The sequence below is a fragment of the Sebastes umbrosus genome, chromosome 8 (genome assembly GCF_015220745.1).
Source record: "Sebastes umbrosus isolate fSebUmb1 chromosome 8, fSebUmb1.pri, whole genome shotgun sequence".
In the NCBI taxonomy this organism is placed as follows: domain Eukaryota; kingdom Metazoa; phylum Chordata; class Actinopteri; order Perciformes; family Sebastidae; genus Sebastes; species Sebastes umbrosus.
The window spans coordinates 3,693,089-3,713,973 of NC_051276.1; the positions used below are offsets into that span (position 1 = coordinate 3,693,089).

General features: G+C 41.8%; 1 protein-coding gene across 6 annotated transcripts in view; it reads right to left on the minus strand.

Annotated features, from left to right (window-relative positions):
* add2 (adducin 2 (beta)) overlaps nucleotides 1–20,885 on the minus strand; it is a 29,666-nt gene that overhangs the window by 6,674 nt on the left and 2,107 nt on the right. For 5 of the 6 annotated variants that reach the window (XM_037776760.1, XM_037776763.1, XM_037776762.1 and 2 more), the window contains exons 2-11: nucleotides 16,528–16,581; nucleotides 12,214–12,412; nucleotides 11,561–11,702; nucleotides 10,818–10,969; nucleotides 9,647–9,727; nucleotides 8,556–8,705; nucleotides 7,624–7,767; nucleotides 5,636–5,734; nucleotides 4,997–5,173; nucleotides 1,345–1,596 (exon numbers count right to left, since the gene is read on the minus strand). In XM_037776760.1, the coding sequence (XP_037632688.1) occupies nucleotides 1,345–1,596; nucleotides 4,997–5,173; nucleotides 5,636–5,734; nucleotides 7,624–7,767; nucleotides 8,556–8,705; nucleotides 9,647–9,727; nucleotides 10,818–10,969; nucleotides 11,561–11,702; nucleotides 12,214–12,360 (1,344 nt within the window). In that variant the 5' untranslated portion in view covers nucleotides 12,361–12,412; nucleotides 16,528–16,581. The remainder of the gene's footprint in view (nucleotides 1–1,344; nucleotides 1,597–4,996; nucleotides 5,174–5,635; nucleotides 5,735–7,623; nucleotides 7,768–8,555; nucleotides 8,706–9,646; nucleotides 9,728–10,817; nucleotides 10,970–11,560; nucleotides 11,703–12,213; nucleotides 12,413–16,527; nucleotides 16,582–20,885) is intronic. The other variant, XM_037776761.1, reaches the window with a different exon arrangement.

The window sequence follows — 20,885 nt, forward strand, 5'->3', positions numbered from 1 at the left end:
GATTCAAGGGCGGAACATCCTGCAGGAAAAAGTTGCTATCTCAGCATTGGCAACAACTGCTGTTGTTGCAATGCAAAGCAACCCCCTAAAAAAGGGAGATGGACTTATCAAAAAGCGAGTATGTAAATATCAGCCAAGTGTTTCAGAGATGGAGAGAAAATGTTGCTAATAGTTAGCTAATAGCCTTCTACTCATGGCTGTGGCTAGCACTGTGAGCTAGCCTCACGGCTACAGTAACTACAGCAGCAGTTCAGGTGAAAGCATTACAGATTGCCTACACATTTTCCATGTCAAAATTCCACACTTTTCCAGGCTCAAAGTTCCAGTCTTCTCGGTAGATTTTTCAGACCATATTTAACTTTGTGACTTTGTGACTTGGGGAGGATGCTTTGACTAAGATTTTACACAAAGTTTGCATCCAGCTTTCTTTTCCCATTTCGAATTGTTCAGCCACAATGATGATCGGAATGATGTTTGAAATGAATGACTAGTACTCGTACAGGTTACTGTATGAAGCGCGTGCACATGCCCGTGCTCGTCTGGTGGGAGGGGTTTAGGACAGAGAGGGGAGAGAGAGAGAACTGCAGGATGAGGGCTGTATTTACAAATTCTGGCAATTTCTTTTTTTTACTTTTCCAGAAAACTGCCTACCCTGTGGTACCACTTGAATTACAAATATGTTGAAAAGTTATTATGGATTTTTTGCCCAGTAACACCAAAAGTAAACTGCATCCCCCCAGCTTTTAAAAAGTATGTTTCTATCAAGCAGCATTGATAATGCGGATGCTTGTCCACCAGAGGGCAGACGCTGCACTGCAGCAGTCCTCACAGGGCAGTGGGCTTTCCCCTGCAATGCAGAGAAGAGGAGAGAGAGGAGGGTGGGAGGGACTGAGGAGGAGAGAAAACAGAGAGAGGGGGGGGAGCCAAGCACCGCCCACTGATGGAAGACAACCAGTCTCATATTGTTATTGTCTCTGAAGGACTCATCACTGCAGCTCTGCTTCATCTTTTCTCTACGCTACATAGAAATAAAAGCAGATGTTCCACCGTGTGCATCAACCTCTGCGGGAATCAGAGGGGGAAAGTGTTGATTTTGTTGATACAGAAATAAATGCACATCACATATAACTCATTTCTTTTTCAAATCATCAGAAAGACGGTGACTTCAGGACTCTGTTTCTGTGTCTGCCTCCTCCTGACATCATCTTAAACTTTAGACTACAGTTGGGACATCACAATTATTTCACACGTCTGGTCTGCAACTTCATTTTAGAACAATTCTTGAACTCCTTCCATAGTGTGATATGTACAATAAATCAAAAGTAATGATTCCCAGAGCCTCACAGTGGAACGCTGATGGTGTCCCGGGCTGGCTAGCTCCTGGCTGACTTTTTGGTAGGCGTTGGGGGTGTTGAGCCATCGAGTTCTCTCCTGCTGCTGGCGCTGAGCGAAAGGGTGCTGCCTCAGAGCCGGGTGGATCCCGTCGTCATCGAACTGGTGGAAAGCCGTGGCGGTCGCGGGTACCTCCACATCCCTCCGCGTCCGCGATCGCTCCAGCAGCACGGGGAAGCGGTAGGCGTAGCCTGTACGGTAGCCCTGAGAAACAATAGAAAGGAAAAGGCTCAGAAGCTCAGCTTCTGGTGGATAGAACGGTGCAGAAAGCCGGCACTTTGCTATAGCACTCTTTATACAGCACCGTGTCATGTCAAGGTGTTATCAAGCTGGGGGTAACAGCACTGGCTTGCCCTGATTGGGAGCAGAGCCTAACCTTTACGGTCTCTTCTTCCCTCAACCGAGCTGTGTCATTAACGGAATAGTTCAACATTTCAGGAAATGGGCTTATTGGCTTTCTTGCAGGTAACAAAAGCTGCCTACAGTAGGAGCACCTCTAACGCTCACTTATTAACACACTAGATATCATTTGTTTAACCCCTGCAAAAACTGAAGTGTGAAATCAAGTTTGGTTTAACAGGGGGTCATTATAATTGCCAGGAGCTGTGATATTATGGAGTCTTGTTGTCAGGTTGATATTGCCAGCTGGCAACCAGCAAAGACTCCTGTAAAAAACAGTTCTGTTTTTGGTTAAAGGTTCCATATTGTAAAAAGTGAGATTTTCACGTCTTTTATATTATAAAGCAGGTTTAAGTGCTTTATAAATACTGTTAAACTATCAAAACGCTCAATATACAGAGAAATACACACAGCCTGTATTCAGAAATTGTGCGTTTGAAACAAGCCGTTTGGATTTCTGTCCATTTGTGATGTCACAAATGGACAATATTTAGACCATTACACAGTTTTAAACATAAACATTCTAATTGTGTCCCAGTTTATTTCCTGTTGCAGTGGATGTAAATAACATCAGCTGACAGGAAGTAAACACGGACCCAAGCTGTTGCCTAGCAACGCAATTCTGTTGCAATTCCGTTGAAATGCACTAAAACGGAGCATTTCAGACGGAGGGTGAATACAGGTATATTCAGGCAGACAGTATGAGGAAAATAAAGTTTTTTTTTAACATTACAGCATGTAAACATGTTCTAGTAGAAACACAAAATACAAGTATGAACCTGAAAATTAGCATAATATGGGACCTTTAAAGAAATGTTATATAAGATATAACTAGTGAGCTTTAGAGGACCTGGTAGGTGGATTTTGTTCCCCGTTTCCAGTATTTATGCTAAGCTAGGCTAACTGATTGCCTGCTGACTTTGTATTCAGTGGACAGGTATGAGAGGGTATCAATCTTATTATGTAACTCGAGCCTTTAACTGATGTCTGTGATTGTGTAGTAGGTGATCAGAGAGCAAGCAACATTTTCAAAAGTCTCACTACGTTTAACTTTCAGTATTTGAGTAGCATCTGTGTAATAAAGTGTAATAAATAAGTCTGTGGTTTGTAGTTGTATTCCACGGAACAACTGTATCTGCTGTTAAGTTACTGCTGATGCAAACAGAATTTGGGATTTCCTGCTGCTGCTTTACATTAAAAGCTTCCGTCGGCAAACCACAGGAAGGCTTTTACGCTTTTACTGTGGAGCAGCTACAGGAAATGGACCAGCATTTGTCACGGTGCTTATGTTGCGTTCACATGATATAGGATAGATAATAGAGACGGGAAAGATTCCCACTAGCAATCTCTCCCAACATCAGACAACTCAAGGCGGTTGTGTGAGGGTAAAAAATGCTGTGCATTGATCATATACTGTAGCACTATATCTGTTAAATTTGGGTTGAATTACCTTGAAGGACTTTAGCTGATGTGAGGTATGAATATTTGTTTGTCTTTTGAAGCAATTTAATATAATCAAGCACCCTGCTGGTTTTGCATTCAGAAAAATAGGTAACTAAATAGGTAAATAGGTATGCAAAAACTCGGCGATACGATACATATCATGATACAGGGGTTACGATTCAATATATTACGATATATTGCGATCCTGTAAGCAAGGCGATATATTGCAAATTCTTACATCTAATTTTAGGAAAACTGTCATAGTATAAAGAACACACCGCCATGTGCATAAAATCTGAGTAAAAACAAAATGAATTTACTTATTCAATCAGAACAGTGGGATCTGCATTTGCATTTATCACAGTCCCTGTACCATCCAACATCTTAGCACTACTTTGAGGGGGCACACACACACTGAGAGGGTGCATATGTTTGCAAAAGAAATAAAGTAATAACTGAGTTAATCTTTGCATGTAAACTATTAATTAAAAATCGATAGTATTTTTGAGAATCGATACAGTATCACAAAACATACTATAGTGATACTCAATATTTTCCCAAATGTGGCATTAGTATCTAACTGTTACTGTTCAATAAAAGTTTGTATACGCAGCAAGATATGGACACTTCCTGCGATTCTTGTTGGTGGATCCCGTTTTTTAATAATGCATGGGAGGATTGGTAAAAGAAGCAGCAGCCACAGTGAGCTGGTTAGAGCTGACAGTGAATCAGCAAACCTCCCACACACATCAAGGTAAGTAAAAACTTTAGTGTGCCACCCTTTTAAATTCAAGCAAATGTTAAAGGTCCAGTGTGTAGCATTTCTGGGGAGCAGAAATGGAATATAATATTCATAACTATGTTTTCATTAGCGTATAATCACTTGAAACTAAGAATTGTTGTGTTTTCTTTATCTTAGAATGAGCCCTTCATATCTACATAGGGAGCGGGTCCTCTTCACAGAGTCCTCCATGTTGCTCTGCCATGTTCCTAAAGTAGCCCAGAACGGACAAACCAAACTCAGGCTCTTTAGAGAGAGACTTTCACATTTTTACGTTACCTGAAGGCCACCGTAGTTCTCCGACACGCTTGTGAAACTGTGGTAACGTGAGCCACACAGAGTGCAACACCGTGGTACCGCCAGCCGCCGTCTGACTTCCGTTGCTCCTATAGTTGCGTTACTATGGTAAGGATGGCCACTGAGCGAGGCGAACGGCGTTACCACGGTTTTGCACTCAATTCAATTTATTTTTATATAGCGTCAAATCATAGCAGAAGTTATCTCGAGACGCACTCAGTGGCTCATGTTACTGCAGTCTGGAAAGGGAGGAGTGAGCGGAGGCGTATTCAGCTGGTTGCAATCTGCAACCACATCACTAGATGCTGCCGAATCCTACACACTGCAGCAAGGGGTAATTTAGCAAATAATTATCGCACTGCCACAAAATTGGGAGAGACATGTTAAAAAGAGACTGAGATATCCTGACTTGTATTACTTAGTATGGGCCAAGCTCCTAAACTTGCCATAATGGGACTCACTAGCATCTTTCATTAGACTGGTACTCCCTGAACTCCCTCATGAGCCACAGACGACATTACGTACAACTATTTACTACATCATACTCTTCATGACGATTAAACTGAACTTAATGTGTAACATTGGTGGAGTGGCCCTTTAACAAAAATCCAAAAGTAATTAAAAGATGTATTAATCCTCAATCATGGCTGTGCGCGTGTTTCTGTAGCATTAACTGCTGCCTACCAAGTTATCCAGGGTTCTCATGAGGGCTTCAAACTCGTGCTCCCCGATGCGGCTCTTGTGCAGGGGTCCAAAGGTGGAGCCAGCCCAGCCCACGGTGCCGGCTACGTTGGGTTTATGGGTGGTCCGGTCCAGCAGAATCAGGTTCTGTTCACCACCGGCACAGCACAAAGCTGACACCTGGCATAAAAAAAACAAAAACAGATTTAGAACAAGCTGCAGCTTCTTTTAGGCCTTTTTCTTTAATTCAGGAAAGAATTACTGAGATAATTTTCTCTTTTTTAGCAATGTACACACACATTTTTAAATTCTACACATCAACCTCCATAGGTTTGAAGGATCAATGACCTTACAGTTACATATCTGCTTCCCTACAGGCCACTGTTGCTCCTGTAGCATTACTGCAGTGTCTCGTTGGCACACGGGACTCTTCTAGTGTATTCTACTGCAGTGCAGAGCTGCTGGCTCAATTACAGTGAAAGGGTACCAGGAGAAAAGCAACTGCCCAGGTGTAAAATTAGTGCATCTACATTATGTACACATGCCAGCTCACTCTCCCACTCACACACACCCACATACGTACATGCAGTGGCAGCACTTTGTCTCCAGTGCGTCAGCTGTGAGTCAGTATAGTGTGTGTACCTGGATCTGGCAGGCAGCCTGAATGTGGTAGATGGTGTAGAAAGCCTCCTCCATAGACTCCCCCAGAGCCACGATGCCGTGGTTCCTCAGCACCAGAACCTACACATCATGAAATCAACATTTACACAGGAATGAAAACCACCTTCGTTATTTCTATTTTACAACAGCTGCGGGTTATTAGGGCCCGAGCAACGTCAACGTCGGGCAGCGAAGGCCCTATTGAAACTGAGGGAATTATTATTCTTAAAATGAATCGCATTTTTGAAGGACCTTACTGTGCTCAGAAAGTTGTTATACTTTCCATCAAACATGGTGGAAAATTTGATAATTTGAAAATGTGTCTCATTCTCATGAACGGAGGAAGGGAAATAACTCTGGATTCGTCTATTAGTGCGCTTTACATCTTTTAGGACCTAATGATTTATATAAGGGCTATTAGAGTGTTTGTACTGGATAGTCGATTTACCTCAAAACAAATTAACATTATCATTATCATTAAATTATCAGAAATTATTATTATTATTATGAGTTACAGACGTCTCTTTCCCATTGTAAGTCTATGGGAAAAAGTCGTTTTGGGTCCAATTGCATCACGTGATGGACACGGAAGTTGAAGTACCGCCGTTTGGCCACTACAAAAATTGGGATCTCTTCCTGGGGCCTTGGGAGGTATACCCAAAACCCAATGTGAAAATGTGCCATTTTCGCCCATTTTTTGCGCTTTACAGGCAGTGTACCTTTAACGAACTGCTCCTAGAGAATTCATCTGATCAGCTTAAAATTTGGTCAGTACCATCTAAAGACCTTTGCGATCGTGCGTTTTCATGCGACACTGGTGACGTGGCATGGCAGCAAAAAAAGTGCCTTTTGCCATAAAACAGGAAGTTGTTGTAACTTCTGCGTACCTACCTACCTGCGTAGGATATTTGCATGCCAACAGTGTGCTACAGGAATGAGTCCTAAACCCAGAAATGAGTTAGCATTTTAGCACTTCCGGTTCACTCGTCTGGAAGTCAATGTTTTTTTTTTAAATGGTTTTAGTTAGATGCCTGAAATAATGTCCGTGGTTAACACAAGCTGTAGAGATTATAATGTTTTGGGTACGACATAAAATGCATCAGTAAATACCCACTCGTGAATTTTTAAGCCTTTATGTGTCCTGAAAAAGGCAGTTACTAACAAGTGGCTAAATGAGACTACTAAACATCATCACTCAGACTCGTCCGCCTTTACAGCCTCGTTGTGTATACTCGCCCTCATGCGACCGTGGTGTAGTTAGTTTAAAGCCTAACCTTAGCTTTTTACTTTTGGCGATTGCATTTACTCTTTGCCACAGTGCTTATTTTCAGCATTAATCCAAAACCCAACGGAAAAATCCCATTGGCTTTTTGTCGAGGGAACCAGGGCGATGCTAACTTCCTGGTTGGCCTCCAAAATACGTCATCCCTGGAGCACTCTATACCAACTCATAGTCCCGCCCCTAAACTTTAGCCCTGCCCTCTATCATAACTCGTGAACTGTTTGTCGTAGACTCTCGTGGGAGGCATCATTGCATTTAGCAGACAGTTGCTATTTCATTGGTGTGGGTTAGCCCCGCCCCTTTCATAACCCATAAACCATTTGTTGTAGACAGTAGAGGGAGGGATCGTTGCACTCAGCAGAGTTCCTGTTTCATTGTGCCTGGCCACGACGACCGGGGTCCCCCAACGTGCGTGCATGTGCGAGGGCCCATTCATAGCTGCTTGCAGCTTTAATTGAGAAATGTTACTGTAGAATGAGAAGGCACACTGAGACCAACTACCAAGTTTAGTCTCCAAGCTGCAGCACCGGCATCAATAATGAATCCGGTGTAAGACTTACATCACCTCATGTCTGTTCTTCATTCGTTCATAAAGCTGAATGTGGGACGCAAGGGAGCAGCAACTGCTCAACCGTGCAATGATACGCACGTTTCAGATTAAATGTCTTCTCTCTTGTGGTCGGCTCACCTTACAGGTCGGCCCCAGGCTCTTCTGCAGCTCCACTCTGTCCTCCTCCTCCTCCATGACTCCGTTGTAGTCGTAATAAGCCACGTCGCCGACCAGCAGAGCCTCGTGGGACAGTGGCAGGAGGCCGCACTTCATCGCAGAAACCTGGAGACGGTTAGCGGTCAGTCGTGGCAGCAAAGGTCATGAAACAGGCTCACATTCACAGTGTTGACGTCACAATGTGCTTTACAAGCAAATCTATATTGGTCAATGATATCATGTTATCAGACTCAAGCAGAACAAGATGACGGTGCAACTGCTACAACTCTAAAATATGTAGTTTGTAAATGGTATTCTATCTTAAAGGGCGGGTCCATTATTTTATTTTTTTTAGGTTTTTATATCATCATGTAGCTTCACAGTGGTGTTCCTTACATATGTATTCAAATCCGGCTATTAAAATGTTGGTATGTATGTCTTAGCATGAAAATGCTATTCTCCTAAGTCCTTCTAAAAACATTTCCTCTCTTCAAAGCCACCAGACTACATTCATAAAAACAGTCATTTGACCTTGCAGAACGTGGGACAATCCCACTTTAAACATCTCCAACTAACCCTTTCAGTTATTTCCAAACTTACATGTAGCACAGCTAACTTGGACTCAGCTAGTGCTAGCGTCCACAATTATTCATAATGTTATTGATTAGCTTCGATTAGCTTACTTTGATAACCTACGTCACTGCTTTTTGCAATGTCTGAGTGAGAGTTTCCATTTAAAAAAAAAAAACGGAGCAGAAAGCAGATGGACCCTTTAAGAGTATGAAGTGTTCTTCCATGCGTATGTGGATGCAACCAGCAGAATAGTAATGGTGTCTCCTCTAAACAGGACAGGACAGGACAGAGCTGTGAGCTATTGCCAACCTCTCCCTTGGCACTGGCCTATGGCGACTCACCGCAGCCGTGGACGGTGTGTGGAGGTGGAGCAGACAGCGAACATCCGGCCGGGCCGAGTAGATGGCAGAGTGCAGGCTGAACTTATCCGTGTCCACGCCCAGATTGGTGCTGCCCTTCTCCACCATCTCACCCAGGATATTCACCTTTACCTGGAAACCACATAAAAGATGTTATAAAACCCATGTTCATAAAAGCAGGTTTGGGCTGACTGAATAATTATTGATAGTGTCTGTAAAGGGGAGACTCGTGGGTACCCATAGAACCCATTTACATTCACATATCTTGAGGTCAGAGGTCAAGGGACCTCTTTGAAAATGGCCATGCCAGTTTTTCCTCGCCAAAATTTAGCTAAGTTTGGAGCGTTATTTAACCTCCTTCACGACAAGCTATTATGACATGGTTGATACCAACTAGCTTTAAAACTGAGCCCGCTAACCTAGAAATCAAAATTTCAGTTAATGCGTTAAAGAAAATTGTGGCGTTAAAACAAATTTGCGTTAACGCGCTATTATCGCGTTAGCTTTGACAGCCCTATTCATCATATAAAAGAATAGCAAAAGCATAAAAAATAGCAACATATCAATATTATCAGAGGGCTAAATGCACTTTTCCATAAACAACCAAGTCAGCATACACTCAGTAGCCACTTTATTAGCTTCACCTGAACAATCTAATGCAATCCAGTATGACTGTTCTGCCATAAAGTCTACTATTATGATGCCTATAGACTGTCATAGATGTGTTCATCCAGTTGTATGTTTTAGCACTGAGGTCATGGTCAGTGACTGTGTTGTACTGAGCTGCATTATATTCAGAGGTGTTTCTAATATTCTGCCCCCCCAAACCATGTATGTAAATATGGACAAAAAACACCTCTTAATATAAAGAAGTCTGGTACAACACCACCCTGACCTCAGTACTACACACATAATTCAATTTACATATTTCTGACAATGCCAACAAAAAGTGATTATAAATGTAGAATTTATGTCAGAGCCGTTGTATTGAATAGCATTAGCCTGTACAGGTGTACCTAATAAAGTGGCCACTGAACGTATGCGTAATCTCAACTGTGATTGGTCTAACTCACCAGACTGGATCCGGTCACCTCGCTGTAGGCCAGGCCGTCTGGAACCACCAAGAAGTGTTCCTGTTCTTTACTAACACGTAGCTGTGAGGGAGGAAGAGGAGCGTTAGTGAAGACAGACAGATGACGGCGTAAAGCTATGCTAGATAATAATGCAAGATAATATGTTGTCATGTTAAAAGCCTATCTCTTAAATGTTCGCTATAAATTAACTGTTTTTTTACTCTCTACCCTCACATTGACTTAAATACTTCACCCCCAAAATTACCATTTGTATATCAATTACTCACCTTGTGTTACATTGAATTCTTAAAGAAACAGTTCACGGCCTCCGCGGTTAACGGAGAATAAAAAAACAACGAAAAGTTTTGATGAATTGAAGTGAATGGGGGCCGCGTTTAACAACAGGAAACTACATCAAAACATCCGTTTACAAACTCTCACACAATTCCAAGTCTCCTTTATCCAGTCGTATACTCACTACTTCCAAAACACATACATATCCCCCATACAATAGGAACGCTCTCTCAATGAAATGACCTGTGATTGGTCAAAGTCTCCCGTCACGGGCTAGATTTTCTAAAGCCTGAAAACAGAGCCATGAGGAGGTGCAGAAGTCTAGTTTTCTCTCAGAACACTTGAATTACAATATACTGAAAGGTTATTATGGATTTTTTGCCCAATGATGCCAAAAAGTTGTTGCCTACTGAACCTTCAACGTGGCCCCTATTTACTTCCATTCATCAAATATTTAGTAGGTTTTTGGATTATTCGTTCACTGGGGAGGCATGAGAGAAAAACAAAGTTTTCTTCAAGAATTAAAGTTACACGGGGTGAGTGACTGATATACAAATGGTCAGTTTGTGGGTGAAGTACTCCTTAAAGACTGCTGTCAGATAAATCAACAAATTACTAGAAGCCCAATCTATCTCTTCTATTATCTATCACCACATCAGCCTGATCATTCCAGCTACACTTCCACAGAAGACTGCTGACCAAAGCTGATCTCATGGTGGGCTCTGACCACCAACCACAACAGCCAGTAAACTAGATTTCTCCATGACCACTGACGTGATGAATAAGTCTGTTCAGTAAGTATGTGTTCTGCCTCACAACACAGGGGGGAAAAAAGAACTAAGTCAGGAATGTAATGTAAGACGGTAGTGGAACTAACAGTGAGACAGGTGCGGCTGATCTGGGCCCAGCCGTACAGGTCAAACAGGCGATGGACGCTGGCCAGCTTGCAGCGCATCAGCCTCTCCCCCTTCACCATGCTGCCGGGCTCCCAGCCCTGCAGGTCGTTGATGGGAGTCACCATCATCATGTCTGTGGAGGGAAGAGAAAACAGCAGACAGACACAATAAGGTAAGTAGCTGAGTGGTTGATTGCTTCTTTCATTCACACTGGCTGTCATCTTTCTCTGTTAGCAATCCCATGTTGCCCCTAATGAGGTGTGTTTCTACTCTTAAGTGTGCCAGTGAACAAGTATGCAAAATACCAGGTCCACCTACTTAAATGGAATGCAGCCACTAATTCATGTTATTAGTTACACTTGTGCCACACAATCATTAAACGTAATCGGGTCATCAGATGTGAGTGGCAGTAGGGTGGAAGCTGATTACGTCTTTGCTCTACTTTTTATTTGATCAACATCCGGTCTGGTCATGAAATGAAACCCCCGGAGTAATGTCAAGTTGATTAGCCAAATAATAAATCCAAGTTTAACAATGGAAGTCTCAGGCTAACAAGGTTTAAAAATTATGTTTAATCGAGCTTGTGCTAAAACTGTTAGCTCTGGTAGTTCAATGGAACACCCAGACTAACCATGGGACCTGCGGGCTAACATAGACGTTAAGTCAACCGGGCAAACCACTGCTGTCAACCCTAGAGATTCATTTGAAAGTCTTGTGCACGTACTAGAAGGGGAGACGGGCAGGGCGGCCGGGGAGCCATGTGAGGCCATGAAATCAGCCAGCTGTCTCAGTGCCCATAGGTTGGATGAGCTGCCACCCTTCTTCATCTGCTCCTGGATCAGCACATCCAGCTCCTCCCTGAATGACTACACACACACATACACAGATATTAATGTATTATCACACAAACCACACATTATAAATCCTTTCAGTTTCACAATAATACTCATTGTGTAGGAGTGGAACATTTCTCGACCTCCGAATCATCTCATTTTTCCACAAAGAAAAACTTTGATAATCACATACAAATTCATGGAGCCTTGAACACACACTCCTACGGGGTGAGGGTGAGTAAACATGTTTAATGAGTCAGTCTCTCTCTCTCTCTCTCTCAGTCCTTTCACTTCATGGTCACTCTCTCTCCATCTCACATACAACCTCATTGGTGTCATGTAGCCTCACTGTTGCCCTCCCCATATGCAGGAGCACACATAGTCATGCACTCAGAATGGGGTCCAGCACTGACTGCAGCCCAAGCTGTCAAGTGGCATTTGAGAACAGATTCATAGTAATGTGAGGAGATAACCACATCTAGAGGAGAGGGAGACAGAGAAGGAGACTGAGATAATAAATCACACACACACACAGCCATCTCACCGGACTCTGAAGGAGGCTGGAGATGCGTTTCTTCTGCTGGGGTCCGGAGCTGGGTGTGGAATGCTGAGGAGACTGGAGGTCCTCAGGGACCCCATCGCTGGGGCTGCGCTGCACCGGGGTGCCTTTGGGGGTGGGGGACTTGCTCATCTTCTACTGTTTTGCAGTGGGTGTCTCACAACCAATGGGTGGGTGGGGATAACTGTAAAAAAAAAAAGAGGGTCAATATTATAAATGCTGCTTAAGCAGCACTTTTTGAGAGAACTGTCATAACACAAGAGGTTACACTATGGTGGTTCTAATTCAATTTATACATTTTTAGACTGTAAATGGCAGCGAGAGGTGACCATTTGAATGGAATTGTTTGACATTTTAGAAAATAGGCTTCTTTGCTTTTATTTAAAGGGGTACTACACCCATTTTTCAAAATGAATACATGCTATTCCTCTGGTCTAAGACAGTCCAAAAACATTAATAAACATGAACTAAAATGGCACTCGTGGAGTGCAGACCTCCGCCAAGCTGCCCGAGTACGATTCCCCCCCCCACCCCCCCTCTCTCCGTTCAACTTGCACCATCATCCATGTGTATTTTTGTTTATGTAGAGATCATCTGTACTTAGCAGAGCATCGTAAAACACTTCATTCAAACTGGAAAGAAACAAAATAAAACCCACCTAAACCATCGTCATTACTCTTTCCAACAATCACCAAGTGTGCTTTGGTCGAACTCAACTGTAATTTCACCGAGTTTAATGTGAACAAACTCTGTTTCAGTTGTTCCCCCCCACACCCCGCTCTCTCTCTATCTCTCTCTCTGAAGGAAAGAGGCGGGGTCATGCGTCATCAACGCGTCATCAGCTACACTGTGCATGTGTTGTACCCAGAGGTCTGGGTCAGGCTGATCAGAATCCTTAAAAAAATTCTGAAGCCGGATAATGATCCGGATCGCCACCAAAATCTAACGGATTGTTCATTGTGCCACACCCCAACCCTCCAAAAAATGTCATTCAAATCCATCATGAACTTTTGGAGTTATCCTGCTAACAGACAAACCAACACACCAACACACCAACACACCAACACACCAACACACCGGTGAAAACATATCCTCCTTCCTAGGCCTTCGGCCTTGGCGCAGGTAACAAACTTGTGATGTCATGTGGTATAAAGTGTGGAGCTCCTCCATAGACAATGAATTGGGAGAGATGTTCTAGATGACACTGAGAGCACCCAGGGGAATGTTCTGAGTATATGGGAACATTTTCTGTTTCACATCTGAGAGCACTACAATAGAATAAAGCTCATTTGAGTATAAAAAAGAAAAGAAACATTCTGTGGGTCTCCCATTCATCGTCTATGGAGCAGCTCCAGACTTTATACTTGATGACATCACAAGTTTGAGACTGACTTCTCTGGTTTCTGGCTTTGAGAGAGAGAGAGAGTAGCTCATGTTCACACCTATTGATTGGACTTTACTAGGCCATGGAAATAACATATTGGAATTCTTAATTTAGGTGGTGTTCCCCTTTAAGAGTTAGATGAGAAGATCCATACACCTTTCATCTGCAGCTGGTTAGCTTAGCATAACAGCTATGAGTGAAGAGTGAAAATGCCAGTTATGCTTTTAAGGGGGGGGGTGTCTTGCCCAGGGATACTTGGACATGTGGACAGGAGGAGCCATGGATTTAACCGCCAACCATGTGATCAGTGGACCCCCCCCCCCCCCCCACCCCCCTTCAGACCACTGAGCATCTACACTCAACCCTGACTTTGACTATTCTATCGTTTTGCGAGGGACATGTTGAAAGCTATATGCGTGGCTAGGTGTGTGCTGGCAAAATTCACCAGACCCGCACTCTTTCATTTACTTTATAGCATCGAGTGACAACATAAATTACAATTAAAATCCTTTTAGCAACAATGGCAAGTACAGGAAAGCCACCATAATTTAGATTCTTTAACTTCCAAGTGAGAGTTATACCGATGAGATGCAGCTCATTTACAAAAAAACTGTAAAACCATACAGTAAATTCAGCTTGAGAACAGTCTGGAGATCGGCCTGAAGGCAAATCATGACACATCATAAATCAGAAAACACATTAGAGGTCGCGCTCGCCCCCACTTATTGGAATAATGGAGCAAATCATGGCGACTGGACCGGCCCTTCCTTACGGCAGGAGCTCCAGACAGGATGAGTCAAATACGGTGCCTGAGGACGGCCAACAAAACACAACATGCTGCAAGTGGTTAGCTTTCTCTTGCCAGAGTGTTGCTCCGTCATGGATTTGGACCAGGTTTATTTTTTTTAAAGGGCACAGTTTGTATTTTGAAAATATGTTTCAAGTCATCACTTCCTGTTCATACTAGGGCTGTCAAATTTAAGGCGATGACGCAAATTTGTTTTAACGCCACTTATTTCTTTAAAGGGACTATTTGTAACTTTCAGAAATGCTTCTTAACAGCGACACCTGTGGCCGTGCAATCAACGAAAGTCAGCGTCGGGCTCGCGCTTGCTCGCTCTCAATATACCTGAACGAGCATCGCTCAAAACAGTGAGGCGACACAAGTCAGCTAAAACCACAATATCACTCATATTTTATATTTCAGCTGCTTGGCAGTAATGTTAGCTGACCAGACGAAGGTCTCTCCATGAACATGATTAAGATCTGATCCTAGTGTTGGCTTTTCCTGCCTAAGTGCAGGCTGAGGCAGCGGGGCTCTCCAGCGTGTCTCCTCTGCTCTCTCCGCCCGCAGCCGGAGAGAGCAGAGGAGACACCGGCACCCGGTCGGTAACGAGAACACTACATAAATCTCTGTAGAGCTCTGTCACTTCACAAGACACGGAAAACCTCTGTTGGTCTGGAGGAGCTGCAGCAGTTATTTCTGCACAAACGTCCCCTGTACATTCACTAGATATTCTCAGAGCTAAACTAACTCTTCTGCAGTGTGGAGTGAACGCGCGTTCACGTCTAGAGGTGGGGCGAGCTGAGCTGTCTGAGTGAAGGCGAGCAGGCAGAGGAGGAGGGTACAGCGGCTACACGCGAACGCGCATATGCGAGCGCGCATGTGTGACGACCCGCTACATTTATGCGCGTACAAAGTTACAAATAGTCCCTTTAACACATTAACACAACTTGTGATTTTTATTTTTAGGGTGTAGTGGGCTCAGTTTGAAAGCTAAAGAAGATACTGGTATCATATGAAACTAGAAAACCTAAAGAATCCATTGGTACCGTGTCACACTAGATTGTTGTGAAGGAGGCTAAATAACACTCCAAACTCATGCAAAGGGGTCCCTTGACCTTTGACCTCCAGATATGTGAATGAAAATGGGTTCTATGGGTACCCACGAGTCTCCCCTTTACAGACATGCCCACTTTATGATAATCACATGCAGTGTGGGGCAAGTCATAGTCAAGTCAGCACACCTACACACTGACAGCTGTTGTTGACTGTTGGGCTGCAGTTTGCCATGTTATGATTTGAGCATATTTTTTATGCTAAATGTAGTACCTGTGAGGGTTTCTGGACAATATCTGTCATTGTTTTGTGTTGTTAATTGATTGCCAATAATAAATATAAACATATATTTGAATAAAGCAGCGTATTTGCCCACTCCTGTGTTGATAAGAGTATTAAATACTTGACAAATCTCCCTTCAAGGTACATTTTGAACAGATAAAAAATGTGCGATTAATTGGTGATCAATCACGATTAACTATGGACAATCATGCGATTAATCATGATTAAATATTTTAATCGATGGACAGCCCTAGTTCATGCCTAATATGAAATTAACCGAGCAGGCAAATGAGGTGAAAGTGAAGTTCAACGGGGATGGGCCAGATATGATTTAAAGATTAAAGAAGAAAAATAATAAAAGACATTACATAAAGCAAGGCTATGAAATTACGTTTTAGGAGGAAAAAAAAAAATCTAATTATACTAACCATATGTCTTAAAAGCAGCAGCCATAATACTATTCGGATGAAAAAGTAATTGCTATCACGGCTTATACTAAGAAGTATAAGTAAATGTGCAAATGGAAGAAGTGCACTGAGCAGAATATTGTTTAATCTTCCTGCTTCCAAGAGTGCACATCAGCCCGAACTATGAAGACATCCAGAAAAGATGATCAAATATTAAATAACAATTGTCAGTTCAATCAATATGCTCACTTATGTACAATTAAACTCCAAGCAAACCCTTTTTGTATCTTGCATTATCATGAAACAGTTTCCTTTTGACAAGTGCGAAAATAAAAAAATAGTAGTCTTAGTATTTTCAAATGGCAGCATTAAAGATGAAAACCTACCCTCACATTAAGGATGCTGTATTCCTCAGGGCACTGGCCGGTGGAAGTGCACAGCTGTATAGAAAACGCAGCATTAGCAGAGCTCACATGCAGACAGCAGCGTCAGAACCGCTAACAGGAAGTTAGCTAGTGATACGGCCTCGGTAATTGGAGAAAGGGTAAAGAGTTACCGTAAGGATGTTCAGAGGAGAGCTGGCCACTCCCCGACTGACACACACACACACACACACACACACACACACAAACACACAGTGCTGCAGGGAGCAGATAAGGTCCCAGACACACCACACCCTCTCTCCTGTGCTACATCTCACTAACTCACTCATTACTTACTTGATAAGATGCATTACTGTAACAGAACCACTTGCGCATCCGTAATCACATGCATCGCCAATCCCATCCCTCGTGCATTCAGGGCAAGCTTTTAAGATGCTCACTCTTAATAGCACAAGAGAACGTTACATCAGATCCACGTGCATTACTACTACAGCTCATTGCATTGCACACGTTAAAAACTGACAGATGACTAAACCTTTAATGGAGTTTCTGGATAAACTGTGCACTTTGACTCCGACAACATCAGGCTTCCTGCGCTCAAAAGCACTGAAACATTACATCAGCTATCCACCATCATCAGCCAGTCACTAAAGCAATAAACTCCCTAATCATACATCAACAGACAAGCAGTATGTTCTTTTGTTTTCATATTTAAAAGACCAATATGTAATATATTTACTGTAATAAATCATAAAATGACCATGATGTGTCATCAGAGATTAAGCCTAACCAAATCGATCTTTGCCTAAACCTAACTAAGTAGTTTTGTTGCCTATGCCTAACCAAGCCGATCTTTTCCTAAACCTACATAGTTTTGTTGCCTAAGCCTAAGCAAGTTGATCTTTTCCTAAACCTAACTAAGTAGTTTTGTTGCCTAAGCCTAACCAAGTTGATCTTTTCCTAAATGTAATTAAGTAGTTTTGTTGCCTAAGCCTAACCAAGTTGATCTTTTCCTAAACGTAATTAAGTAGTTTTGTTGCCTAAGCCTAACCAAGTCGATCTACTCCTAAACCTAACTCAGTAGTTTTATTTTGAAAGTACGTTGTTGAAAGTCGTGCTGCGCGTCACGGAAAAAAAGGGAAAATCGTGTCTATGTGCACGAATCAAACAGACTAAATTTCGTGACTAGTTCACAAACTGCCGTGAGACTGTGTTGGTGGACCGTGTGCAGCTGGGTCATCAAGGCAGCGAGTATTTGAGACACTCAGACGATGATTCCGTCTACTGCTGAAATTGCGAAAACGTGCGCTAACTGCTATCAGTCACACCGGAGGAGCGGACAGGCGCCGGCTCCAATGTTTTGAATTTGGACTGCTGTTACCCATTTTAAACGCTAGCTGTCAGTGCTACATATCGCTCCTTTAAGGAAGAACTGCTCTGTTTAACTTACTATTGATCTGAGGTAGATTTTCCTTTTCAATTTGATGGTTAGTTTTTTGGTTTTAAGCATTCACAAACTCTCATAATTATAACTTCATTCGAATGTATCCTGATGGATGTTCGCTTATTTTAAAGTTACAAGCAGCATTCAGTCTATAACAACCTAAATGTGAAGCAGAGGCTGTCTCGTACTCTCTCATACTAGAGGTTGGTTCACAGTGTGTGTCTCTCTGGGGGTAGAGGGGCCCAGCTGCTGACAGGCAGCAGACAGAGAGCCTCTCCCTCCAGGGAGGCTCCTAATGACTAAGAGGAGACAGACCTCTGACTAGAGCTGCACAATATTGAAAAAAATATCTAATTGCGATTATTTTGACCGATATTGCAATTGTGATATTAGAGGGAATGATCATTTTTACATCATTATTCTCATTTTCATGAAAACATTAAAGTTAGGTAACACTTTTTTTTTTTTTTTTTTAAAGTATTTATTGATAGGACAGTGGATAGAGTGTTGGAAAGGGGGAGAGAGAGAAATGACATGCGGAAAGGTCCACAGGCCGTATTCGAACCCGGGTCCACCGCTGCTAGGACTGAGCCTTGGCCATACATGGGCGCCCGCTCTACCGACTGAGCTAACCAGGCGCCCAGGTAACACTGTTTAATAGCCAACACCGAAGAATGGTAAATTGATAATAAATTAAACTTTAGTTAATAGTTATTTTACTGTTAACATACAATGAAATGATACTTAATGTTTAGTAATATCCTTTATTGCATTAGTTTGTGTAATATTAAGTAATTAGTTTATAAATCATATGTCGTATCATAGCTATCTAAATAATGATTATAGATGGTTTACAAAGCAGTTATTAACCATTAACAAAGTGTAAAAAAAAATATCTTTCTATGTAATGCTTATAGCTGTTTCACAAATTATTTGTTACAGGTTTACAAGTCATTTCATAATCATTACTAAATACTTAATATAGTATATAAAATGTTATAATGTTTATAACAATAAACTGTTAAAATAATGTTAATTATTTCTTTATTAATAATTAGTAAATATTAATAATCATCATTCCATTGTTTGTTAACAATAAACTAATAATTTATTAAAAAAATATCTATTTACTATTTATTAAAGATGGTTATGATAAAGTGTGATTTTTGCAGGGATCTGTACCAAACAAAGATGTTTGATTAAGTCTGTAGAACATAATTTGTAGCCCAGGACATCTCAATATCTAATTTAAAATAGTATTTTGACACACATTTCACCTGTAAGGAATATCGTGCATCATCTCCTGCGATTTGCAAATTGCAGTAGGCTATATTGCTATATTTCAATCATATTAATTGTTCAGCCCCAGATCTGGCTGCTGGCCCACCATCACTTCCTCCTCCTCTTATCCATAGTCACACTCTGACGGCTCATCATGCTGCATCATCACCTCACTTTTGTATCAGAACATCTCAGGAAGTAGGGGAGCTGCCAGTCTCTCCTCCTCTACAGCTGCATTCTTATCAAACTAAAAAATGCAGAATTTCAGTATTGATCAGATTTATATGATTATTTGCTGTAGTGTCCTTCACCAGAACACAACAAAGTTGCTGTGCTCTGTTGCAAGATACTCAGAGATCTTTGACCTAAACTGTATCTTAAAAAGAGGTGAACTAAGCCATCCATTTTCTAGTTAGTCTGGTGTACATTATCTTCACATATACATGCCTGTATTGACTGCTGTAAACCCACTTTCGAGTGGTTTTAGGAGGTTTGTGTCTGAGCATTGACATTGACAGCAGAGAGGCAGATGGGGGTGTAATTACCTAAGTAGCTCAGCATTGATTTTCTTCGGCTTCGCTTTCGTTAGGTTTATGTCATAATGGCTGGTCGGTGGATCCCAACCAGTTATCGAACTAGATTCTAACAAACAAACAAACAAAATATGATAAAGATGAATAATTGTCATCATGTTTTTACTTTCTAAACTCACTGCAACTCATCAGATAATTTCATGGCAAACAATACGTTATAATCCAACGTAAAACTTGATTAGGTGTCACATTAGGTGACTACACTAAACTGGATTATTATGGCATGTTTATAGAACTTACAAGGGCACCTTTGCTGTACTCAACCCCCAAATACATAGGCCCTAAACATCTGTTGCAGACTGAGTGCTTTCCAAAAAGCGCAGCACACACAAGAAGAAAAAGCATGAATGAAGTAGAGGTAGAATAAATTTAGCTGACTCTGTGCAGGACTATAGTCTCTAATGGGACATTTGGCTTCAACCTATAAATGCAAATAAATAATATAAAAAAATACGAAACACTTTAGAAAGGAGCAGACGGAATAGCAGCTGATGGGAGTCCATTACAGTCAAGGGAGTATTAAATTTGTTTCTTTTTCATTAATATTAATGACTTATTATTGGATTATTATTCCTGATGTGACAGAAAGTGCAGAGTGATAATTCAAGAACTCCTGCCCCTCAAAATAGCATGTTTGATTTTCAATAACTATAAACTTGATATTAAGGTGTTTTCAACTAAATAAAACAGCAAAAATCACATGATTTGTCTTGGACAAGCCGTATTGCAATGTATTAACTAGGGCTGTTAAAGTCAACGCGCTAATAAGTGTTAGCGCAAATTAGTTTTAATGCCACTAAATTTCTTTAACACATTAACGCAACTTGTAATATTGAGGTTGTAGCGGGCTCAGTTTTAAAGCTAAGAAAACCTACCAACCATGTCATACTAGCTTGTCGCGAAGGAGGTTAAATAACGCTCCAAACTTACGGTAAATTCTGGCTAGGAAAAACTGGCATGGCCATTTTCAAAGGGGTCCCTTGACCTCTGACCTCCAGATATGTGAATGAAAATGGGTTCTGTGGGTACCCACGAGTCTCCCC